Source organism: Orbicella franksi, chromosome 4 (assembly GCF_964199315.1).
Source record: "Orbicella franksi chromosome 4, jaOrbFran1.1, whole genome shotgun sequence".
Classification (NCBI taxonomy): domain Eukaryota; kingdom Metazoa; phylum Cnidaria; class Anthozoa; order Scleractinia; family Merulinidae; genus Orbicella; species Orbicella franksi.
In genome coordinates this window covers 29,767,421-29,794,609 of record NC_138148.1, presented here as the reverse complement: position 1 = coordinate 29,794,609, position 27,189 = coordinate 29,767,421, and the positions used below count along the sequence as shown (strand labels likewise).

The 27,189-nt window shown below is 38.2% G+C and overlaps 1 protein-coding gene across 1 annotated transcript; it reads right to left on the bottom strand.

Moving 5' to 3' along the window:
- Positions 1 to 509: 509 nt before the first annotated feature.
- On the bottom strand, positions 510 to 15,854 carry LOC145483843 (polycystin-1-like protein 2). The gene is made up of 17 exons (XM_081462392.1): positions 15,743 to 15,854; positions 15,103 to 15,428; positions 14,321 to 14,462; positions 13,823 to 13,932; positions 13,496 to 13,554; positions 12,657 to 12,817; positions 11,376 to 12,093; positions 9,735 to 10,350; positions 9,259 to 9,426; positions 9,010 to 9,133; positions 8,270 to 8,454; positions 7,738 to 7,977; positions 6,524 to 7,231; positions 5,752 to 5,988; positions 3,993 to 5,258; positions 2,734 to 2,905; positions 510 to 2,421 (listed from the first exon to the last, which is right to left on the bottom strand). The coding sequence occupies exons 1-17, from the start codon at positions 15,810 to 15,812 to the stop codon at positions 812 to 814; spliced, it is 6,912 nt and encodes a 2,303-aa protein (XP_081318518.1). The 5' UTR covers positions 15,813 to 15,854; the 3' UTR covers positions 510 to 811.
- Positions 15,855 to 27,189: the final 11,335 nt, after the last annotated feature.

Here is a 27,189-nt window from a genome sequence, read left to right as displayed (position 1 = left end):
GATATTTGCAGATTTCTTTTGTTAATGGCACGACAACTTGAACAGCCAAATGTGCGGAAAACGTAAACGACGAACAGATCTAGAGAGAGGAAGGAGACGTCCTGGGAATAATATTAGGGAACTTTAGCAATAACAACGGCGACCCCGAGGACGACGCTTTTTTTTTTTTTTTAAAAATGGATCTATATTTTACCATCCAATGTCGCAACTGTGTAGTTCTGTTCAGTGCGCTTATCGGTCCATAAACTTGGTCGGGAAAAATGACAGCGTTCAGTTGCAAAGGAAGATACCAAAAATTAGCCGCTGTGGTTCACGTTCTCCAAAACACGTAGAACCTGGTCATTCTCGGCACGTTGATGTTCGTAGATGTTGGGCAAGAAATGTACTAAGATTCAAAACGCGCGTGTAAAATCATTGTTTCGCTCATTAAACTTTTTGTTTAGTGATGTTCTCGTCGCCCTCGCTGTCGCCCTCGCCCTCGCCCTCGCCCTCGCCGTCGTGTTTTGCTAAAACTCCCTAATACCCCCTAGGGGATAAGGATGTAAGAAAACAACATGGCAGTCTCCCCAAGGGGAATCGGATATTACAGTTTCTCAATAAATTCCAATGTCCGGACTCAGAAAACGAAATAATAACCCGACCGTCATATCTCCACTACATACAGATGCAGTAGGGATAGCTTAAGTAAATCATGTTTTAATTGTTATTCTCTGATTATGATTTCATCTGGCCATCATTAGGTTAGTGTGGGCAAATGGCAGCCGAGCGGCCTCAATAATACAATATGAGACTGGGTGACTGTGGAAAGAAGCTATACAGGAGTGTCAGACATATCACTGGCTGACAAAAGAAAACTACCGCAATCACTGTCGAACTCCAGCTCAGAATCGGGACAGCTACCCTCTTGATCTGTGTCCTGGTCTGTTTCAGAGTTTTCTTGAATTGTTCCTTCGGAAAGCTTCCTTAGATGCAATTGCACTTTGGAAAGCAATTCCTCCGCATGAGACAAAATAGGATATTGGATCTCGTCCAGGCTATCCATAGAGGCTAGTCTAGGAACGTTAGTCTTAGGAGCATGGGTTATATGATATCCATGAACCTGATATTTACGACTATGTTTCCTATTACAGAAACTTAGTCGAACGAATTCACCGAAGTTGTAAAGTGAACGTATAGAGGCTTTCACGCAAGACTGTAAGTATTGAAACAATTCAACATAGTCAATGTCATCAGCGTCATTTTTTCTTTCTTTTTCTTCTCGTGACTTTGTATAGGACTCGTTTAAAATGGCTATAAACGTATTAACTAAGATTGCCATTGCGGTTAATAAATATACGAAGAGGAATAATGGCCCAAGAAAACTGTCGGTGGCAAATTTGAGCTGATAATACGAAGACTTGCCACCAATGACCATCTGAAGCAATGTACGAACTGCTTGGGGTAAAGTGGAATAGTTGAGTACCGAAGATCCAAAAGACAAAAACGCAAACAAAGCAAATGCTATTATAACGACAAAGAATACCACTGCAAAAGAGGAAAGTGGAGTGACGGAACCTCTCAGGGTCGTCCTCATTTGATAAACGTGAGGATTGAATCGAAAAAGTCGCAAGGATTTAATGGTGACCACAAACATTACCACGGAGAGCAGATAGTCTTCAACCTCGGACCAGAACATAATTTGATCAGCGCTCCAGTTATCAAATGGATTTGCTCGAACATTGCCCACGTATTCACGCGTACATCCCTCTTTGTAAAGCATTATTCCAATTCCGGAGGCAGCAAAGCCGATCAACAATATGTCAATCCAGCTCCAAAATCGCTTGAAGTAAATGCGTCCTCCTCGAAACGCTTTTGCGATCTCTATTATTATAAACCCGAGAATTACCAACATGAGCAGCACCTGCGAAACTTGATAAAATGATCGGTAGCTTGCGGACCCATGGGGTAAATAAACAGTAACTGTTTTTACTGTGCTGCTTGTTATGACGCCTCCAGTTGGGAATCTCTCGTATAAGTACCTCATAAGGCTATAAAAGGATTTTGCAGGCTCAAACAATGTGCATTCAATAAGAATAGCTACTGTCCTGTCGTCGATCCAGCGGTTGTCTTCCAAGCTTTCTAAGACATCTAATGCTGATTCCGAGTTGTAACCAAGATTTGCCACAAACCCTCCCCCAAGGTACGCGGTCGTTGTGCCTTGAATTGGTTCTGACTTCAACCCACTTGCAGTTACATATTGCCATGGTTTTGGACATAGCGAATCCAACTCGGCGGTATTAGTAATAAACAAACTGGCATTCTTGACTGGTATCCAACCCGGTTTGTGAAAAGGTGTGGTGTCTTCGTTGCTTTCGCTGTAGAAAGGCAAGCATCGCGGGAGGACAAGTCCTAAGGAATGGCTTTTTGAATTACACTGGGATTCTGTCAAGACAAGAAGTTGAGCTGTTTTCATTGAGTTATCTTCTCTACGTTTTATTTACCTAACTTGAATCCAGAACAACTTAACACTCGGTTATTTGATTATTTGCGATTTGCTGGAAACGTCTCAGTTGTTTGCAAGGAGTTTGTTAACTATATGAGCAGAAAACCATATTCAAACCGTGCCAGGAACTCCCATGCGTTTCTGATAGTACGCCAATACGGGAACATGTATATAATTAGGTATTTCTATAGAAGAACACACCATTAAAATCACAATACATAAATATGACTCAACTTGATATCTAATCTTACCTGGAAGTATACGTATTTGCCGAAGTCTTGGCATTCCAACTAGGAAATTTTCTCTGTTGCTGATGAATCCTTCGTCATAATCAAATGGTTTGCCGTTATACCACGCTGTGTTGAACAGTCCAGGAACAAACGTATTCCTCATCCAACTCCATAGAGATGGTGTATCATCCACCTACAAGAAGTAACCATGTTTAGGTATTAATATGCACAAATACGCTTCTTTTGCAACGAATTATTTTTTTCGAACACTCAAGATCGAGCACGGAGCACGAGAGCAGTCGTAAAGAAAACAAAATTGAAGACCTGTGAGCAGACTACCAATTTCAAGGCTGACTCATTTTTAACAGAGAAGTGAGTGTTGCAGCGATAAAAACGTTACGATATTTAAATGAAACTTTCCTGTGTGCTAATCAGCCAGATGACTTGCGTTAAAGTGCCTAGGAAATTAAAAAATAATTCCTGCTTATTTGAAGGCTTCTCAAAGTAAAGAAGAATGGCATTTTCCTTTTTGGAATATCTTTTTTCATTTTGGAGATATTCACGTTTTTGTATTATGCAAATGAGGAAAGTGATGACATCATAGGTGGTTCCTCTAAAACAGCACAACACTCAATCGAGAATAACTCTAGAAACATTAAGGCAGTGTTCTTCAAACTTGGCACCAGCAATGTACATCACAAAAGAAACAGAATGACATCTACTATATTGTAACCATGACAACACTCCTGGCTCCAATCTCTTTCTGTGAAAAACCAAATATCCCCATTTGCAACCTTTTATAGTGGGACAGAGGGTCTTGCTCGGAACACATAAGGTTCCCATATTGTCTGAACCCTCCCCATTACATTGGTGGGAGTGGATGACCCTTGTTTAAGATAAAATCTGGGAATTTTAGTCTTAATTAAAACAGAACCCGCGGCATAACTGTTGTCATGGCAATGGCACGACGGGTGTCATTATTTTTCTTTTGTGAAGTATATTTGTGGTGCCAAGTTTAAAGAACACTGCTTTAATATTTCTAGAGTTATTCTCGATTGAGTGTTGCGCTGTTTTTGTGGAACCTTTTACGACGTCATCACTTTTCTTACAAAAACATAAATATCTCTAAAACGAAAAAAGATATTCCAGAAAGCAAAACGCCATTCTTCTTTACTTTGAAAAGCCTTTCAAATAAGCAGCTATTATTTTTTACTTCATAGGCACTTTAACTACTTAAAATAATTCACTCTGGCTATGAAAAAAAAACCTTTTACACTCACCTTCGAAAAGTTTTTAAAAAGAGCCTGCACTGATTTTGTCAGACTGTATCTCGCAGAATCTCGATTCCCGTAACACACAACCATAAAGAGAAAGAGGAATGCGGCAAAGAAACAAATCTCAACAATTGCACGGAACGCATTTTTTTCCTTCTTGCGTTGAAAGCGTGCATTCTCAAGCTCCTCCATCTCAAGAATTCTTGCTTCCTTTCCAACATCTCCTGTGCGTGCGAACTGATGCTCAGGTAGAATTTGGGACTGATACACTGAGTCAGGGTCCAGTGGCTTCCTAATAATTATTGACAGCAAGCAAACGATAATCAACACTTTCATTGGTTGAATTAGCAAGACGTCTTCAAAGAATGAGAAGGTCATAGACACAAGCCATTGATTCGAGATCTCAGCACCCCAAGATAAGCTGTAAAAGACGGTAAACAAAGCACTGGCTAACGTAGTGGAGATACAAAGGCCCCAGCTAAAGTAAATAAAGATATGCGGGAGGCATCCTGAAGAATTTGGTTGTTCCCCACTTTGTTTGATATTCTTGAATATGGTTACAATGAGAAAGTTAACCGGGAGAGCAACGAGGCCACTCTGAATACCAATCTTTATTTCTGTCCAACTAAATTTTAGTGGTCCAATGTAGAAGACATCTGTGGCTTTGGCGCCAAAGCGATAAAACATAGCACCAGTTACCATGGCGCAAAAGATGACTGACAGGCAGCAAGAAAGTCTTTGACATCTAGTAAACTGATCGTGCGGAGGTTTGGTGAACAGAGAAATCCAGAGATGCGAGTCTCCGACAGCTTTTTGGGCTCGAGAGTGAAGGACGTTTTTAAATTCTAATAGATCTGCTTTTGACGCTGCTATCAGCTCGAGGTCTATCTCCCCGAGGCCCTTTTCAACAGCAAGCCATCGATTCGCTATAAAATGCCACTTTTCTCTTGTCTGGACATCTTCTACGACAATTTCAAGAAGAAACCACGATGGACTGTCTCCAGAATTGTCGTGCCATACTTTTAATTTAAAAAGGGATCCTAATGATTTTTGCAGAGACAGAGTGAAAGTATTTACACTGCCTCTGGCAAAGAATATCCTTTGCAGTTGTTTACATGTAAAGATTATCGGCTTTGAGACGCCTTCTTCACCATATAGTACCAGCCCTACATTGGCGGTAGTTCCAGAATTCCTCCACGCGCCAGTTTGTATGGAAATGGTGTAAGTGTGCTCCTCAGTCTGTGGATCTGAGAGGTGATATTCTGCAACGACCTACGAATTGGAAGTAGAGAAAATTCCTGTGTGTGACTGTAAGGCACACATTTATTTGCAAAACCTACAGACAACATAATAGGATACTACAACAACACTTAAGATGGTAATGAATGGGCAGAGGATTGCTGAATGCCACTTAGATACCCTCTTTCAGAATAGGAAGAACTCTGCAGTAAAAATGCAAGCAAAACAAAGCAAACCTTCCCGTCCCTCTTTAAGTTCTATTTTGTCTCTTCTCATTACCCGCTCGATTACAAAACTAATGTCATTGCGGCCACTTCTTAATACTGATGCGATTAAATTGTGAATCTACTTTGAACTCTCTCTAAATTAAGCCTGCTAAACGCAGTGTCCCCAATTAGCCTCTGATTGCCAACCATGCCCAAATCATTTGATATCCTGTTTTGTACTGAAAAATCAGTTTCCGTCAACACTTTAGGATCTCGATTTCTCAAAAGGTAAATCAGAGCCGAATAAGAACTTTATCTACCTTTGACTCGTCCTTCTTGTCGGCTCTTCGGGCAAAGATCAAGCCCACTACATAAAACCCTAACAAAGTGCAGACAGTCGCTAACACAACATAGTTTCCAGTCTCCCCTAGACGGCCAAATTCGTCCCAGACCTTATCAAAGTCGATGGGATTTGGCGCCACGAAGAAATCTCCACCAAAAGATGTCAAGTGCGTACAAAGGCAGTGCACTCTCCCCTGCTGAGATGTTGAACCAACCTGTAGGGAAGTAACATATACTAAGATTAATGTTTGAAATCCGCATTTTAACTTTGGCGAATTTTCTTAAACATGACGCTCGCAAAAAAATATCTATCAATTGGGTCATTGTCGGAGGGAGCTACGTCAGTCACAATAAGATGTTACTCTTCCATTTTATAAAATGGATTTCAAGTTTAAAGAGAACCCCATAATGTAGTTATTTCCTAATGCAAAACTTCCGAGAAGAAACAGAGATAATAGAGAATCCTAAAATTGACATTTACACTGAAGAGCGATCTTCAAACATTTAGATAAGTCTTTTTTTCGTTTGCCGTCCATGACTTGGTTCCTCCCGTCCAATCTACACGTCAATAGATTTACCCACGCAACTTGCATCTTTCTTAACGTGACTTAGTGACTGTGGCATTCGTATAGATTATTACTCCCAGCGCCTAGTTTTACGAAAAAATAAGGTGTTGCAAGAACTAAAGATAAGACGAAATCGAAGTGTAAATTAGAACATTAAATATTGTTTCTAAATGTTTTTTCTAACCTTGCATCCTCTGCTCGACCATTTCTCTTCCTCCACCGACCAGTAAAGGCACGTTCCCATGGTTACTGAAAATGTGTAGTTAACGTCTGTTTTCGCATTATACTGCGGTGTGACAATCATAGGCGTTGGGGGTGGGGTGGTCGGGGGATCTTTGACTTGAATACAAGATCTCTTTTTCCGTCTGCCATTACCAGTGCAAGATCTTCGCATCCTAGCCTTTGGAACAACCAGTGTTATCCCGACGTAGTAAAGACCTGCATCATAACCAATAAGTTTGACAGAATGAGCATCGTCGGTACAGTTGGATAACTTATCTGTTTTATAGCTTTGGCAGGATGACAAATCTGGCAAGTTGACGACGTAACTGTGGTTGTTAGCACTAGGTTTAAACCCTTGTCCAAAATAAACTACCACCTGTCGACTGGCAACGTTCGCAACTCTCAAAGACACAAGGTGCTCACTTGACGGTATAACAAGGGTGTGATACCGAATGACTCCTGGTTGTAGGAACAAGTGACGTGGCTTTTTTCTAGGGTCTGAAACTTTTTCGGTGTGTCTGTTGGAAATGTGCAGTCCTAATGGGCTGCTGAGATTGTTGACCTCTACTTCCATGCTGTTGCTGGTTCTTAGAGTGACGTCAATTACAGTCGAACGGATGCTTGATGCAGTCTTATCCCATGTGTAAGGATTTTCTTTGAATGCCATCAGCTGAAATTCAAACCAAGGTGTTAACGTTATTAGCTAAATCATTCTGGTGTTGACTATAACCTAATGTCTTCAAAGAGGGGTCGAGTACCTGAGAAAATTATCGCCAGAACTAAGGTTACCACGAATACCTACTTGAATTGCTTTCCAGACTATCTATTGTTGACCCAATTCTTTTTAAGACTTACGTTACCACCTTTAGCACATGACGTCAAAATGTGTTAAATATGTTTATTTCATACGAAATATTCAGGAAAAACTGCACGCTACAGTTAAGAATCGCTTACAGTCTGAACACCTTGGACAACAGCGGATTGAATACGTGATTGACGATCTTTAAAAACGCAGTAAGAAAACAGGGTTGTAATCATTCCACAGTAATGTGGATGTCTCAAATTTCTATATAGTGCTCAGAGTATAACGTAACTGCGTTTTGCGGTACGAAATTAAAACAACAAAAACAACACTAACAGAGATAAGGCAATAGTCCAATCAAAAGAACGATTTACCTGCAATGTAACACTGCCATTAGTTTTTGGAAATATATTATTGGAGTCAGGTATAACAATGTCTGCCCCTCCCTCGCTGATATTCCGCCCAGAGAGATCTTCTGGCTTCTCCTTGTAGATCGCAACATCCACAAAGTTGGACTTCACGACAGTTTTCCCTTGGCTTGCGTGACTTGTTGATGAGAGAACTTCTCCGACCTTTCTGACTAATTCGAGTGTCCTTTTTGTGTTTTCTTTTCCCTGATGAATTGAAAGAACATTGTTGCCAATGAAGGGTCACTTCTTGACTGAACCAGCGGGAAACAGCGGGTAATCCCGTGCTCACAAGATAACCCTGGATCTGGCCCACCCAGGAAGCCAATCACGCCTAAAATTTGTTTCACCTTACCCGTTCGCGGAGCTAACCATAAAAGGTCACCAAAAAAACAAGCTATGAATCCTTGGTCTAGTTGGATCATGATACTAACAGAAAACCTGTATTTGAGAACTAAATTTCCACCGCTTTTTCGAGGCTGACTGAAATTCTACTTACGGTTTCTTTTGTAGAATCATCTTTTGTTTCTATTCTAGCATCCTTAGAAGAGATTTGTAAAAGACTTCCAATACTGTTAAGCAGAACGGAGCTGACATTCTTAGCAACCTTGGCATCGTGGGTACTGTTTGAAGAGAACTGAGAGGCCATGAAGTTTGTAGCTTCACTTAGTAGTGCAAAGGCGTCTGCCTAGAAAGACGAGGATTATAATCATTTTTGGATATTGCCGAAGTCCACTGTGAATCCGCAACTTTTACTGGTTTTTTTTTCAGGAGATTGCACTTGATGAAAATGAAGGCAGATGGGGCAACGTTAGCGTTAGCGTTAGCCCTTAGTCGGAGCGATTCGCTCTGACGAAGAGCTAAGAATTAATTGTCTTACTTTTTAAACAAAACAAACAACAGCCGTTTTCCAGAGGGGTCAGATTTAAGAGATAATTGGCTTACTTTGCAAACAAAACAACACATGTAAATAAAATAAAACTATATAAAAGAGAGCTTTGTAAACTCGTAGTGCAAATTACAAAGCCCTTCACATTTCTAACTAGCTAATAAAGTTGTCAAAAGCTAATAAAGTTGTCGATAACCTCGCGGTTCTATTAGCCTCCATGCACAAACTATAGACCATTGTCACCTTTAATTGTTATATATGTATTTTTTTTTCTTTTTTATGCTAATATTGTAATTTCAAAATTGTAAGTGCAAAGTAAAGTGAAGTTGAAGTTGAAGTTGAAGTTCAACTTACCTGCAGGGAAGGGGAAACGGTTTGACTGTTATCTGTCGCCCAGACAACAACAGCGGCAACTTTTGTCACATGGACAACGCTTTCCACTTTGAGACCTTTCATGTCTCGCAAGATGGAGCTCTAGAAAGTATAGTTAATAAATAGAAGTGATTAATGGATGACGCATGCATGTGCATATTTCACGATGGCTATAAAAGAAGATAAAACGAAGAATGGAATGGGTGGATTTAATTCAATGCGCTTACCGACTTTCTCTCGAATGACTCGTCACGAAAGTCCTTTACAGTGGACATCAACATAAAAGCAAGCTCCGTCGCTCGGTCAGCATCTCCAGCTCGCACAAAGTCGCGAATGACGTTGAGTTGCTTGTTAACAAATTCATCGCTAAAATCGGACTGCTTTGGAGGGCGTACCTAGAAAAGAGGTCAGAAGCGTCTTCGTTGAAACGTTACCAGGTTATTTGTTAGATCAGAAATATGATCCTGTATATGAACGTCAGACGTCGTGTCATGATGGAAGCTTCAAACATAAACAAGAATAAGCTTTTTCTTACTTGTTGTCCTTAATAATTGCAAGTACCATGAAAATGAATGTGAAAATGAAACGGACCTGAGTTCAAAAAATATCATTTAAAAGCGTATTAAGAGCAGTAATAGTTAACCAAATGGCAAGAGTAGTTCTTTCAGACAAATATTGCATGTCATTCCTTTGATACTGATACCTTGACTAACAGCCGCGTGGATGTGAAATCCTGGTAAGAGTCTCCAACAAGCACTTCCAATAGGAGCTCATACTTATTAGAGGCCTCTCCTACTGGGAGTTTTGTAGTCACTGTGTTCAAACTCCCGGCTTGAATTATTACCATACCATACTTGTCTTGGTATGTGAACTCATAAGTCAGCGGTTTGTCCGCGTCATGCCATCCCGAGCACGTGATCGAGAAGTCGGTTGATATAGCTTCACCTTTCATCGGTACAACGTGGCAACTAGCGTCTACAGAGAACATTTTTGGAGGCGAGTTGACAATAAACGAAAAGTTACCATCAAACTCCTTCCCATCGTCTAATTTAACCGAAGCTTTAACAGCGTAATGAACGTGCTTTCTCGTGTCATCTTCTAATTTGAAAATGTCGTTAATGAACAGGCGTCTGGTGTTCATTTGCAGATAAATATTAACGTGATGAACTGGCGAGACAGAAAAGCCGTCAACTGATTGATTAACAATATGCAAACTCCAAGTGTAGTTCGAAATTTTGCTGCAGGCTTCTCCTTGGCACGTCGCCTCCAGGAGTAATCCATCTTGCGGACTAACCTTTTCACCACAATTTGACATGCATCTGAAGAAAACAACAATATAAACTACAGTACCTAGTTTGGTAAACTACAATGATGTTGAAAAAAAAAAAAAAAAAACATTTTTGTCCAATCTATGCCGTAATTTTCTTTGTCCTTTGAAGTGCTAAACTTCAACCTGAGAGGAGAAACCTAGAGAATGAACATTTACATTCAGAACGACCATTTGTTTTCCCACAATATTCAACCTCATGTCTTTCTTTAAAAGGAATCCTTAGCAAGGAGCGCTTATTCTTCCGCTAGGGGAGATTGCAACGCAAAAGATATCTTGACAGCTACGAACAGTGGCGTTTCGTCCTGATACCCAAAATCAGTGATTTATATCCCTAAGCAAGATGACGAGCATCACGACTTTTTCACCTTGAAAATCTCAGGCTATCCCGCGTTTGCTTGTATCTGGTCAGTACAGCTATTATAGCCCTTGTGCATGACCGCCTAGCCTCGGTTCAAAATGCAAATATAAAATTATAACATGAACAAAATCCTAAAGCGCCGGTGGAAAGAATACCCACAAATAAAAAACACGAAGGTGCTGAAATTTTGAAAAATATTCGTTCAAACGAGGCTTGGTGGCGAATTTTGAGCATGTAGCGATGTCATGCGTAAGATCTAAAAAATCAGTACCGTATCGGGATAATTCTAGATGTTTGGCACTGATCATACCTACAGTTTGGTACGCACCCGATGAGACTGAAGCACTCTTATAACAAAAAATTCAATTTTGCTCAGTTCGTTGTTAAGGAGAGGCATTAAATGTCTTGGTATTATAATACAAAATAGCTGTAAAAATTATTTTCATGGCCCTTGTGAGCCATACCCTTGTTTTTGTTTGCTCGAGAGAGTTTGGCTATTATATTTTATTCGGAGCATTTCGAGACGAAGGAAATCCCTGTGAAGCTACTAATGATAATTAAACATACTTACAGGAACACAACTTACAGTAAAGCAATAAGATCTCGTTTTACCATGGCTGAGTAGGAGGCTAAGTAGGGTCCTTTAATATTCTTACCTAACAAAGATCGACGCGAGTGGTTTTACTACTAACTCGTACACTGCACTCGCATTTCTATCGTCTTTGTAGACAACAAGCTTGAAAATATATTTCTTGCTTTTCACCATCTCCACCATGTTCAAAACTAATACTTTATCTGTAGAATTGAGTCTGCCAGGTCCATACCCAAAGCACCCTGTGTTTGTCTTAACTCTACCAAATGACTCGTCGACTGCGTAACGCTCAGCTACATCTAAGAACGATTCACCTGCTAGTCTACAAAACCAGGTAAATTGTAGGCCTCGTGTGCCAAACCCAGCATCAAACGATTTTTCCGCACTTAGCATGATCTTACTCCTCGTCTCGGTTATATCCGTAATAATTGCCACAAGCGGATCACGAACAATCCTCATATAGCCATTGGCAAGCGTCGTAGAGCCAGCATCGCCTGAAAGTTGTACTTCACATTGAACATAGGCGTAGCCAATGCCAAACATACGTAAAGGTAAGATGAATGTTTTCTTTCGGCCGAATGGCTGTAAGGGTCCAAACAAACCTGTTTCCTGGTCTATTTTTGAGAATTTCCAGGAGTAGAGTATAGTTGTTGTTGGTTGACATGAGTGTTCTAGTTGAAGCGGAAGTCTCATGAATATCTTAGAAAGGTAAATTTCCTTGGCGTCTTTCATCATTTTCCCAAGTTTTAAGCTTGCCTTGGGCGGTGCGCATCCACATCGTTCTGTGAAAAGAAGGGGTTTAACATTTTTTGTATTTAAAGGAGTTCTCCCCGGCCCGTTGGCCCAACTAAAAAAAGGACTATTCTGGTACGCAGCCGGAGTCAAAACGGAACTGATCATGATTTTCATAAAAAAAATAACTTTAAAACGATTCTTATCAAAAAGGTCGTCCATTTAGGCCAGATTGAAGACCCCTTGTGGAAGACCACATCTAGGCTAAAATTAAAGAGCAACTCCGCACAGTTAAGGCCAACCATTAGAAATTCATCATCATAAAAAATCAATACGGTATTATAAATGAACGACTAACTTAGAAAGACAGTTCCTTTGGAATAAATGAATATCGTTGAAACGCGTTTGTCAAATTGCTGTGTTTATCTGTTTTTAGCTATTAGCCAGGAGGCTCTTACTAGGCGTTTGGTCCCATTGAGTTTCTCGTTCGGCTTTCGGCAGATTTCCTCTGTCGATTAATTAATTATCATAGACTTTAGATTCAATCATTCTTTTCTGGTCTTCTGGTTGAACAGACATTATTGATTATTAAATTTGTCATCGTTTTACTTACTTGGATACTGAGACCTAAAAAAGCCTGGGTCAAATATCCCTTCATAGTTGTTTCCCATTACAGACTTGAGCTTCGTCAAGAGAGCCTGTTCGCTGGATCGTAAACAATGGATCTCCAGCACAGCAGTTACTGCTGTAAAGAGCGATGGTGATTCTTGTGGACTGCAAAAAAGAACTGTCCATCAGAGTCACATAACGGGTGACTCATGTGGAGCTTAACCGTGAGATAATAAAGGGGGTTATTGAAATCAACAAGATAAAGAATATTAAGAATAAAGCGATTACGATTGCATGTACGAAATCAATTGAACCTTGATTTTGGCCTCGTTTCGTAGAAATTTTGTCGCATTCTACCGAGATAGTCAACGCGCCCGCCACCAACATTAACAACAACCACATACTTTATTAATATTTTGTGGCATTTGGTAACTTCACACAGTAACTGTGTCCTAGTTAGTGACAAGTGATTATACATGGAGCAAGCGCACTGTAATAAGTAAACCGAGCAACAACAGGTTACTGGGTGTTCATATTTATATACATTGATACTATTAAAGCTGGCAGTATTTGCAGGCTACATATAAAAGGTAGGGATAAAATCAGAATGTAAAACACGGAAGAAAGCAAAATGGACGTCAAATGCACATTACGAGCAAAACTAAGAAAAGATTTCATCCGTCCTGCCCACTGAGGAAAACAAAATCAGATATTTGTCTGATAAAGGATCTTCAGCTCACTAAAGAGCATATTGGTTGTAGACCTAGAACAGCCGTTTAAGAATTTACAGCTCATGAGATGTCTTATAAAATGACGCTGGGTGTATTTCTAACACGTACATACCTTAGCTCTCGTACGCGTGCGTGCAGAAATCCCCAAGTGGTACCGAAAATCCTATTTACCTGAATGTACAAGGAAAGAACGTATGTTACCATTTAAATAATCGAGGACATCCAGAGATTATACCTTCATGCAGTAACTCAAAATGGAGTTGGGACAAACGAAGGTAGTGATTTTTTCTGAAGGAGAAATGGATAACGATGCAGATTTACTGGATTGGCCACCGGTATGGTGTCGGTAGTATTGAATGTGTTATCTCTACTTCAACTCAGATACTGTTAAAAAAGTTCTTGATTGAACGTAACTGTGAAGTCCGTGATAGGAACTAACCTCATCCAAGGAATTAGTCACGGCATCTTGATATTCCCAAGTTGACGGATCTGTGTAGGTCACAGTGAAGAAAGTCTCTTTCAGCATCAGCCAGACGATAAAATAATGACCTGAAAGAAATGAAACCAAACTTTAAGTCAAGTTCAGACGCCGTACTTCACATGAGCCGAATAGAATACAAATGAGAAAAATCCTTTGTTCTCCCTCAATAGTATTCGATTCGGCTCATGTGAACTACGGCGTTTGAACCGGGCGTTAGTGAATAAAAAAAGAAACATAAACAAGAAAGCTAGCTTCCATGACCCAGTTGTTGTTGCATAGGTCTAAAAATTGATATGTCAGCAACCCCTCTGTTAAAATGTCAGGCGTGGTGATGGTAGGGAAATAACCAAAACGAGACCCTGCGTAAATAATAGGGTGGTTATTCCTCAAAGCCATTAGAAGACTACCATGAAAAGAAGTTACAATCAAAGCAATTTAACGGGTCAGGATATATACCTTCTTTGCAGCCGTAAAGCTCCAACCTAAGGCCAACGTTTTTATGTACAGTCAAAGGTAATATGAACACTGAAGATGCGAAGACAGGAATTGGTAGAGAGTTCCGTTTAACCGTGTCACTATCGGTGTTACCAGGAAAATCCTGAAAAATAAAAGAACATCGTGAAACAAATAATACAATCAAATACATTTTCTTACGAATAATGCTATTTTATTTTATACCCCAGTTTGTTCCGCTTCTTTTTATAGCGATATACGTATGTAACTGCCGGCTCTTTAATCATTCACGTTTTCGGCCATTTTCTGCTAACCCAACCTGTGCCCTCAGATCTTAGCCAGGGCTGTTGTCAGAAACAGGCGATCCGAAGCCCTTGCCTTGATAAAACGTTTGAAGTTAATTCGTTATTTAGGATCCTGTAAAATCCTGTAAGAACCTATCAGAGGTTATGTATTAGAAAATAGTGCGAAATAAATGTTCTTTTTTTTCCTGATATTTCTTCGACATGAATGTTCCTAATTCTGGCTACGGCTTTGTTAGCAATACTGGACCTTTCAACAAAACTTACTTTTTTTAACGGTCAGGATGGCCTAAGATTCAGGATCGAGTTAACATTTAAAAAGCAATTTCAAACGACAGTTGCAAACATGGAAACATATCATTTTAACTGATGAAATATCTACTTCCTCTCTGGCCACTGTTAGTGGAACAGCTTTCACCAGAACTGAGGCAACACAGTCACTATTGCTAACTAGAATGTTAATGTTCGGCCTTTCTATCTTACCAGCAGCTTCCCTTCAATGTCTTTTACAGACTGCCGGTTTCCAAGAGAGTCGGTGTAAAACATATTGAAGCTGGTTACCCATTCACCACCATATCCTTGGGTCGCTATGGCAGTGATAACCTTTTCCTCAGCAAAGTGAATTCCTATCGTGTTAGCCGATGGAGGAAAAGTTTTCGGTTCTGCTCTGAAGCCACGAGGATGATGTAGGCGAGCATTCTGGGAGCCGAAGTTCGCTTTGTCGCCGTTGTACGCAAATCCTCCAGTAACTTGTGAGTTTTTAATTCTGTTGTCTTCCATACCAAGTGCTTTGCTACAGTCATCTGTCGCTATCCAAAGAGAATTTGACAAAGATTTGCGTGCGTATGTTCATTTAAATCTAATTCCTTTTTACCTTTATATTGCAAGTTATTGTGTCAGTTATTTTGCGAGTTATTTAAGTAAAGACACTCGGCTAGTATTTCCTTTTAGTTTTCAAGTAGATTTGATGTAATCTTTCTATTGACAAACTACACGTAAGTAGGTGGCCGCTATCTGGCCATTCTAGTCAACCCTGCTGTAAAACACGTCGGGAACTTCATTCGGTCCTAAGAAGTTTTGTTTTGCTCTACATGCATTAGTATATTTTACATTCTAAACTAACCTGAACAGTTTTGTTGCTCCTGACCGTGACATGTGACTACCAAAATCAGTAAGCAAACAATGTACATCATTTGGGCAAGATCTTCTTCCTTTTCACTTGGTGTTACTGTAAATCAGAATCAATATAATTCAGTTGACGTGACGTGAAAAATAATTTCAAGTACGTGGAGTTTTAAGCCTCGGGCTGTCTAGTATGTCTAGAAGTTCCATTTATCAGTACTTATGAGATCAATCAGGAAACATTAAACATCAAGAGGAACAATTTCCGACAGGTTGATTGAGATGACCTGTAATAAACACATTTTAATTTCCCACATTATCGTAATGAACAAACTTTGAAACGTACTATTCTGGAAAAATCATGTAAATCACTTTAACGTTAATGCACTAGGGGAACACAAACAAATACGACGGCTTGAGCTTTTAAACAACAAGTCGCAGGACTTATGTAAGCCGAGGTTGATCGTTTATGAGCTGATGAAGCAGTTAAAAACGAGAGAAACAAACTTCGCCTAAACTGGCCTGAGTCGAACTTAAAGCTTTTGAAAACTTCCAATCGATGGCGAGTAAACTGAATGTCACGGTAAATAGTAGTGCAATTAGCTAATGCCGATATTATAAGATAAGTCACGAATTTTTCCGTGTAAATCCTGCTTACAACGTGCTTACAGTTCTCACGATTGACACGAAAATGATGTAGGGTCTAAAAACTTGTATAAAACTGTGCGCGCATGCGATTTTTGCATCACACTAACAGCCCGCGTTTCAACTTACGATGAAGTTGTATCGTCTAATGCGGCCCTTACAAGGATATGTTTTTTTAAATCGCTTTCCTCGTTTTTGAATCGATTAACGTACAGACTGAATTAAAGGTTGACTTCGTGCTTTATTTCCTTTATATAACCAAAGTGACCGACTTAGCAACTCTAAAGTAGTAGGATTTTAAAAAGTATTATCTACATTTCCTTGTGATTTATTTCCCTCCTCAGTTTATTAGGGGAAATTAAGGACTAAGGTGAGGTAAGAACTCGTTAAATACATCTGGTTGTCCGGAATTGCGCTGGAATGTCCACACACACTCACATACAAAAGTTCTCGATGTACGGTGTGAGAGATGTGTGTCAAATAAGTGGTGTAATATTGGCAATATGATTGTTAAATGTTGACATTTCAGCATAGCCATGGTTGGTTGCAACTCTTAATATATATATTCTTAGCAATTTCGGTTTTCTTAGTATAGAATTCATTCACATTTTCCAAAAGAAGACTTAAGACCATTCTATAATACTACACGCTTTGCGGATTTAGTAGATGAAAGAGGCCTTCGCGCGCAGGGCTCCCTTATTTAAATGATATAAACCATATATCATGAGATATTAAAATAGGTATTGGCAGGTGTCGTTTGGCAACTTGTGTTTATTAAGCATGTAAACACGTGCAAGCATGAGGAGATTGAATAAGCCAAAAATAATTTAACAAGGGAGGGTGCATTTTAGCTTAATAAATAAAAAGAATACGCAAAGAATTCACGTAATTTTAGGAGTAGTCATGAGTGTTGCTGGTTGTAGACAAAATATTATTAACAAACTGATAAAATATTAAACGGTGGGTCCGTTTATCAACAAAATGATGCTTATTTGAGGTTTTTTGTAACACTTGGATGGGATTACTTGCCAAAAAGTCCGAATACTCGAAAAACTTTGATGCCGTAGTTGTTTCTAGCAAGAAAAAAAAAAAAAAAACGAACAAGAAAAGGAGAACAAAAAAAAAAACATTTCAGTTGATATCGTTTGAGAATTCAATGTAAGTATCGATGAAACAAGACAGGGTTTACTTCTCAAATTATTTGAGGAAATACGTTTGTCGCCGAAGACGACAAACAATTATAACAATGTACTGATACTAGTATCAACAATATGCAATTTTTTGTATCTTCTTTTTGGGGGAGTCGTTTCGATGGGAAAAGACAGAAAATAATTGGCAATATTACATTTACATTGTATTATATTAGGTGGTTGAAACATCGGAGCAACTGTTGTAAGCTATGTGCTCCTTCCAAACAGGACTGCTTTGAAAACTCAACCTGTAGCCTTTGTCTTATGTCACGAATGACTTAAAATTATTAGCTTGATTTTTTTTTAGCAAGAAGCGTAACACGAGAGCAAGCTTAAAAAAAAAGAACAACTCGAGTTACTCGTCTGCTGACTAAAGACACTTTCCATATTTTTTCAGCACCTATGATGACGTATTAAACGTATTGCGGATCGAGTTACATCTAGCCGTTAAACCAATTTGTTATCGTTTCGTTTTAAAGCCAATACCTGTGCAATGAATATCAAACATATGTTAATTTGTTGCACATACAGCACAGCAAAGCAAAGACCTGTTAGCCACAAATTTTGTTGCTCGACTTTTCAGTGTTTCAAGAATGAAATCCAGACTGTGGATTGTCTTCGGTTCTTGCCCCTGGGCTGTTAAAAGTGGATTAAAAACTTGACATGACTGATTTGATATAAAATATGTCTAGATATCGCCTCAAACTACAAGGATAAGTTGGTGAGATGCGCTGTATACGTATGTTATTCACTATTTAACAATCAGGGTAAATACGCTTGACATTCAGCTTAGATTGGCTTACCCTTTCGCTTCGTTCCATTCTCAGATTTTAAATAGAATTCATAAGTGCTGACTCCTTAATTTATGCTGTCACCATCCACATCTGCTGGACATGAATTATTTTGATAGACTTGTCGTATGTGGCATATTTTTACCGTGCTACAAGTTCTCTTGTTATAGTCGTCTACCGAAACATTTCAGTCACGAATTATTTGCCATGCCAAGGTTTAAAGCCATAAAAGGAAATATGAAGGCTTTGCTGCTTTTTTGGACAAATCCATGCACATCCCCTGCAAACTGATATGGCAGAAATGTCATAACTAGTAAAAGTTCTAGTTGTTTCGCTCCAGGGTTGCACAACACAAATGAATGGCACGAGCCAACCGAAGCTACCGTCATAGCGACGCGGTTTTCCCATTTCATGTGGGTAATCTTGTTATTAAGACCTCTCCGTCAAAATCATGCGTGACGGAAAACTATTCGCGGGAAGTCAATGGGGGACAACTAATGAGGAAAAACGTGATGTTAGTCAAAATGCTTTTCAATCACTTCTTTTACATTTTAAAGCCAAGTTCTCCTAGCTTATTTATTACTATTTTAAAAATGCAGGAACGTTCTCACTGTCTTATTTTGACAATCTATTTTAGCAGTCCTTTTGGAGGAACTGGCTGATCATAAAATGATAATGTAGAAATAATAATATAAAACTGTTTGTCTTTTCCAGCTAGATACAAGACACAAAGCAAAACGGCCTTCAAGCTGTCAAACTTACTATGTTCTCACGAACTCTAATCTCCATTAGTGTTTTGCAATGAAATAACAAAATTATGTTGGAATTATCCATCGAACAACAAAAGTTAAAATTAAAAAAGTCATAAATTATCGTAATTTAAAAGGATTTCTTCCCTCTTGGTACTAGCAGCCTGGCAAATTTTTCCTAAGAGATAGCTAACACAATTCGAAATCAAGAACAGAACTTTTGATGGGAGCCCGCACCGTTATTTGAAATATTGGTTCCGTTATCACCAAATCAGCGTTTTAAAATGCATACCCGATAATTTATGCAAATTGTTTAAGAAACTGAAATAATAATTTCAAAGGTATAAACTAACGAAATAAAACACCGACATTATCTCAATATAGTTGTCTTAATTATTTCGAAAAACTGTTCTGTGAGACAGTTTCTGCTACTATACTTTATGGAAGTGTGCAGGCCAGAAGTTTACGTATACTGTAAACTCTGAATTTTGCGAAGAGAAACTCTTCGTAACAAAACTTACAATCATTCACGATTGTTTAATTTCCATTTGAGAACTTCAAATTTCGAATCCCGCGTTTCTGAAAATTTTTTGCTCTACCTGTGCATTTATTTTTTGAGCTACGTAAATTACTCGATCTTAAGCGAAATCGAGAAAACTATCCCTTGCAGTCGATGAAATCACTCCTCAAAGGTTTTAGTCAAGCTTTAGGTCTTGAAGGTAACTCTGATCCATATACATACATTACATATCGAAAAAACGCGTCTAGGTGGTGAAATTAAGAACAAATGAACTTTCTGCAAGTCGCAAAATGACACAAGTAATTAGTTAGACGTGGCTTTATAATGTAGCTTTGAGCTTTGAGGATTTTGGTTAAAACATACCTGGGTTTCACAGACAGCTGTCTTCTTTTGCTTCTTTTATGCTGATAATAATCTTTGGACTTCTTTCAATGCCAAGTACATGTTATTTAAAATTGAAATGAATTCATGACAAGTCACATCACTGAGGTATTGGACCTTTTGTTTTTTTCGTATCTTTCCTCTTTCGTGCCCGACGACTGTGGCACTATTTTTTATATATATATGTTCTAAGGTCAAGTGTATACATATGTGTCGCTCTGCTTATGAACGTCTTATATACACAAAAACCATGGTATAAAACGTGGTACTAATTACCACAACAATGGTGTAAATAACGTGAAAACTTTTTATTACAAGACATTTCATTATGAGTTATTGCTGGTGACGCGAACTTCAAGATTTTTTTATCATAGATAGAAATTCTCGTTTTTGATTGGACGAGCGAAGTACAGTCAATGAGAAAGTCCAAAGTATTGAAATCGAATAGAAACTATAAAATCCGCGACGGGACTGAGGATTATAATGTCTCAGCTCGTTGTTAATTTATTATTCATGCTTTTCTTGTTTCAGTTTTCATTAGAGGAGTAAATCATTTGTTTCATTCCTTAAGGAATGGTATGAAATTGCTTATACAAAGTTAATTCTAAAATAAAGAAATGAAAAGGAAAAAAAAGGCATACATATTGAAATGTTCTCGTAAAGTGAACTACAGGTACCTGTTGGCGTCAGCTATTGTACCACAACTATTCAGGCAAAGTTGTCTTGAGAAATAATTGAAATATAAATTAATGATCAAACATGAAGCCGCAGGGTAATGCTACTCATTTTTGCTTCCTTTTGACACAATAAATTTGCTAACTTAATATGTAGGAATAGCAAACAAACAACAATGGAAATAGCTGATTAGAAAACCTTGTTTACAAGTTTATGATTTTACGCCTGTTTTGTGTCTTGAAGAAATAATGATAATAAGAACAAAATAACACAAAATATCTCTGTGTCCACACACGGTAAGGTTAAGGGGATCTTTGTGTTGTCACAAATGTTCTCCTGAAAATCTCTATGGGATGAACAAACACGAAAGAAACTTGTTATCAGTGGTTGATGCGTTACACTTGAATAAATATAAAAGTTCAAAAGAAAACAAAAATTGAAGACTGAAATCTAATTTGTCATCTTGCGAAAAATTACAAAAGTTTCGGGCAAGATGACACTGGCATTTTTCAACGTTATCACTTTTCAATTTTTATAATGAACCTATCCCTATTCTAGGACTTGTTTAATGAAGGCTAGTAGAAAAATATAAAATTTTTTTTTAGACTGGACTCACCATTGCTGAAGGCAATGGTTATAAACTTCAACTAACAAACTAATATATCTCTGTGTGTCTACCAGTGATCGGGAAAAAGATAAGAACATTTTGGCAATTTTACCAACGTTCGAAGTAGTTATTTTGTGTTTGCATTGAGAATTGACGCAAGCTAGGGAACGCTGTACTGTATTTAGTGGATGGTCTGGTCTGTTGACACAAACGGCCACAGCTTTTTGACCAATCACAGTATGCCTATTATTCAATGCTTGGGACGACTTTGTCGGCTCGAAGTTCTGGTTGGAGTCTATATAGCCTGAATTTCCTAAATAATCAGTAGAGTATATATTAATTTACGTGTAGGCTTGTATTGAGGCGAAAAGTGTCAGACAGCCTAATGTGAAATCTGATCGCGGTCACAATATGTTATGACTTTACAGAAATTTGGATCTAAGGTTCTATGGCTAAGTCTAACTGACATCTATTTTCCGCTGCTTCCTTTTAACGTTATTGTTTACAGTGAGCAGGCAATTCAGTGTTCTCTCTCGTTGTTTAACATTGTAGCATACGAATCTACACTTCAAGAAAATAAAAATAATAACTCTAAAATTAAAATATATCAGTCTTGAATCAGGTGCAATAAGGATTAACGTAAAATAAATGCATACAACAAGGACAAATTATCATGGTCTTCTGAATAAATTTTACAATCTGAGACTTTCGGAGGACTTTATAGATTAATCATCTAATTTTTGGACGGTATTTCGTTAACCGACTGAAAATCGTCTTATACGAGTGTTTTTTTTTTTTTCTCTGTGTCCTATAAATATGTAATTGTATGGAGCTCGGCCTTTTGGAACGTTCATAATTACATTGTATAGCGTCGATTTCTTTAGAATTATAATGTTTATGCCTTCAAATGATTTTCCTGGAATGAATTATGAATAAACCAGACAAAATGCCTTAAACGTACCCGACTCAAAGCCGCCTACCTTTTCCAAAATATTAAAGATATCGAAGGACGATTTCTTGGAGGGGAATGACTTCAGTGTAAACGTAGACAATACCTGTCGTCTGTTCGTGGTTAACTGTTTAAATCTACACAAATATCACCTGCTATTTGCTGCAATCATGCAACAAAAGGTGTGGTAATGACCGGTAAATATAAATCGTTGCAGGAGACATACGTAATATTTTCTTGCGCGGTTTTCATTATTTTTGACGAAAGTTACTTTTGTCTGTTGTTTTTATTCAGGAAATTAAGCACTGTCATCATCTTTCTCGTCAAGCAGCCCGGGAACATTTTTGAATGCATACAGAACGTGTCATACTAAGAAGGTCTGAGTGCCGGAGAGCGCTTGGGTCAAAATAGATTCAGAGTTGTCTCGTTTACATAAATTAATTAATTTTATGTAATACTAGACCGAAACTTGATTGATTTATTTATCAATTCAGGAGAACTCTAGTTGTCTTCCAAGTTCTAACCGCTACAGAAAATGAAATTAAAAATTGTGCTCAGTGCGACTCAACTTTACTACGGCCTGAACATTACATAACACTATACAGAATTTAATACGTTTTTAATTAGAAGTTAGAGATCCCTGCCTGGACTTGAGTGGGAACATTAAAGTATGAATAGCAAATTAATTGAAGTCAAGTTTAGAACAGTAACAGTTGGACCAAACATAAATTGATTGCCACACGACAAACGCGTCTAAAAACGAGATCTCCAATTAAATTGAATTAAATATTCCACATTTTAGCAAGTTTGAGACTGACAATTTCTGGAACGGCCATAATTATGATCCATGACGATGCAAACCACGTATCAATTGCAAGCACATAATTTCTCAACGGGAGTTAAACAGCTGAAAGATTGCAGTAATTTATGACTTAAACAGAGATTACGGGGCTTTAAAAACAAAATCGATATATCACAGCTGAAGTGAATAAGTAATTCGTAGGCCGTATAATGTTTTCCGAGTTTCTATTTTGTACATAAATAATTGCGCTCATGTTCTGCTCATGAAACGTTGAGTCTTACGCTTTTTCATTTAAACAGAGATGTTTCCACGCATTCATTTTCTACTCCTAATATCTATGTAAAATTACCACATTTCCCTTATATATCTACATGAGAAATACACTGGAATATTGATCTGCAGTTTCTCCAGTTCAAAATGAACGAGGCAGCGACGATCCAGAGATAAAATGCTTCCTTTTCCCTTGTTTCAGGGGCGAGTATCCGCTTGATTACTTTACAGGAATTAAAATTTGAAAGTATGAATGACATTGAAAAAAGAAAAAAAAAATGATATGATTTTCAGCTTCAAATTTTCTTCAAGCGCAGGTATGACAGAACACATGTTGAAGCACAGAAGCTGTCTGGATTTCATGTTGTTCTCTGAAAAAAGCGCCAGCGAAGTATTGAATTAACTTTTTCTTGGCATTTAGTGTCCGATCTGCCTTAGTTTTACTCAGTACCATTAAATGTGTTATTCAATTTACATTACCGTGCTGCTCTCAAATATCTCAGTAATGCCCGGCACGGAAGCCAATGGAGTTGCAAATTGCAAACAATTACGCCAACAAGAGTTTCCCTGCAATTCGTGGTAAAATGTTCTGTGTTCCAATTCCGTTTCTTTGGAGTCAATTTCAAGTAATTCAATACTGCAGGGAATTGATCCTCAAAAGTCGTGTTATATTTCGTGTTAAGCCAGACGATTAATGCCTCGGAAACAAGTTACTTTATTTCTTCTACACTGACTGGTCATTAAATGAAAACGAGGCTTCACGCAACATTTAACGTACACCTTAAACGGGGAGAGTCTGGAACAAAATCTACTCATTAACACCCTTTAAGTTCAAAACAGTTTCCAGCGCTTTCCAAGACTTAGATTTTGATGGGTCATTATAACCACTCTTTATCAGTTGATGCTACAATCATGGCATCAATCTGCCCAATCATTGGTGAACACGGTTTGTTTTTCATGACAAAAAAGGTTCTCATAGCAACAGTATGACTTGCTAAAAAACCCTTCATTTTAGCTTTAAATACTCATATTACAAAATCCACACCGTAAAACCCATTGTTTTATTATCGAATTTTTGTAAGCAGGATAAGATGCAACGTTTGGCAGAGTTTGCAAACATTTTGTATATGGGAGATCAAAGCCATCTTAAGTTTTCGAAAATTTAAGTAATTTGATTGGGAATTTTAATGATACTATGAACGTAGAATCAACTGATTAAAAGTGGTTATAGCGTACATCCGTCCACCAGTCTTGTAAAGTACTGGAAAGTTTTTTGAGCTACCTTAAGCGAATGCAAGAAGAATTGAATAATGCGGGATTTATAGAACATTACTTTCCGAAACCCGTACAGAGTGTTCATTTGGCACCTTTACTGGATTTATGTAATAAAAAGTTTCTTTTGTTATTTTAATCAGCCTTCAGACTTTCCCATTCGAGCATGATTTCCGTCTGCATAAGCCCCTATTTCAGTTTGAATACTGCTCTTTTTTCCCTGCGTCAACAATAGAAAGCTTTTAGGAAGACTTGTAAATCTAACACTTTTGCCGGGGTACAGGCAAAACTAATTAACGGGTAATTTTAAACGATTTTTCCTCCAGAAAATTCCTCCAAAAAAATTTGCTACATTTAGTAGGCGTGAACAACTGAAAATATCCGCGGAAACCTTAATTGTATCATGTTGTGGTTTATATTAATTTCTCATAACTTACGAATAAGAGGTTTTGGACGGTGTGCGTGTAAATAGCCCATAGTTGTCCAGAGTGGACTGTATGTGCGTGTAAAACATAAAAGATGACTTCTTATTGTCTTCTTATTTACAGGCGAAGTGAGAAAGAAAAATATACATATCTGGAAGATTATCATTTCCGTAAGAAAGCAAAGCACGATATAACTAGTCGCAATTCTGTCTCGTATGCAGAGACAACTCTCGTGTGCAGAGTGGCCTGTATGTGCGTGTAAAACATAAAAGATGACTTCTTATTGTCTTCTTATTTACAGGCGAAGTGGGAATAAACTAACTAAATACATATCTGGAAGGTTATCATCTCCATAAGAACGCAAAGCATAATGTAAGTAGTTCTCGCACTTCTTTCTGGCACTCAGAACTTACCACGTCGGAGAATTTATTCACGTAGATTCCTTAATTTGCCAGATAAATTGAAGCCCTGGTTGTTTGATGTTTGAGCAAAGAAAACGATGTAATAGAGCGTTTTCACTCAGGTGGCCAACACCCATGCAAATTTATTGGAACAAAATAAAGTGTTTACACAGAAAAGAGTTCAACTCTCACAGGATTGGTTTGGTACACCAACAAGATCGCTGTTGCATTGTTTTGGAACACCAATATGGCTGCCGTGACGTCACGTGAAAACACTCTATATGCCAAAATTATATTTACCTAGAGTACTACGACAAATACTGTTTTCTCAATAAACTAAACACATTACTTAAAGAGGGAAGTTTTGAAAGGGGAAACAAGCGAAATTCGATTATTATTTGTAATTTTAAAGGTCTTAAAACTGGCTGGGTAGAATGCTAATCTTCTTGAGTATGCATGTTTTGTAATTCCTTTTATTTTAAAACAATTATTTATATTTTGACAATATAGGACGTACTGTGGAGAATAACAGAGGACTTATCCAAAACTTGACCAAGAGGAAGAAAAAATATGATATTCCGGAAATCAGTTAACGGCATATACCTACAGACGCCTTCTTTCATATGCTGAAAGCGATACATAAAAGATGAAACGAAAAGACGACATTATTTTTTGAATGCACTTAAATACGTCAGTACCACACATAATTCTGTTACTGTAAATAAATTGATTTAGGGACGCGTTCTCCCCTATTCCCCTATTGATTTGCGTTTGCCGTTGATCGAAGACACTCACAAGACAGAGCAGAAAACAGTCATAGGTTGTTATTTGTTATATGTAGCCTTTTCAGTGTAGTACAAACTGACTAATGTAGAGCTAAATGCATTTTCATCGTTCGTCTATTGCGGTTCCATGACTGAACGAGATGACTTTTGTCTTTCCAACAATCGCGAGTCGGAGCGCCGTTTTATTATTTTATTGAAACGTTTACTTGAGTATTGTGAACTACTCCAAACTTCAGTGTTTCAACAGATGATCTACCCACTACAGTGTGGATGAAAGATCTCCGCCATGTATTGCTCACATCGAGCGGGATTAATTACCGAAGTATTTATAAATCCTATATGTGCCGTTATATTGTCAACACTCTGCAAAAACCTTCATCATGTTAACTGAAAAGAAACCGTAAAGAATATGGAAACACTTACCTTGCTAGCCGACTTGCCGATATTCTCCGGGTTATTTTCCTAATTAGTGGCATGATACATTAATAAGTAAGGCAAAATGCAATTAAAAGAGGTAATGTGTAGGACGTATTGTTCTCAGTGTGATAAGTCGTGACTCACTCGCATTCCTCTCTTTTAAAGACGGTTTCTATGTAAGCTTATGTAGCCAGTGCTGCCGGTAGGTTTTCGTGCCTACAGTAGCGCAGGATATCATTGCCAGCAGTTTATTGAAAATTAACGGCTTTTAACAATACTGAAATCACAGAATACCCCCATAGGTACGCCTGTAACAAACTGAGCAATGCCTTCGCAAGCAGTTTTTAACTGTCCTGTTGCTTTTCAGCACACAGGAAAGTGACTTGAATTAAAGCCCAATTATTATCGTTGGTTTCTGTTCTGTGTTTTGAAATAGAGTGAGGCTTTATGAAAAGGTAAATTGTAATTGCCTTTTCCTATACAATTGCAATGTTCTTGTTCTTGCTTTAATTTTTTTGCCCTTTATAAATTTATTTAAACATATCAATGTACAAGGCCAGGAAGCCCAG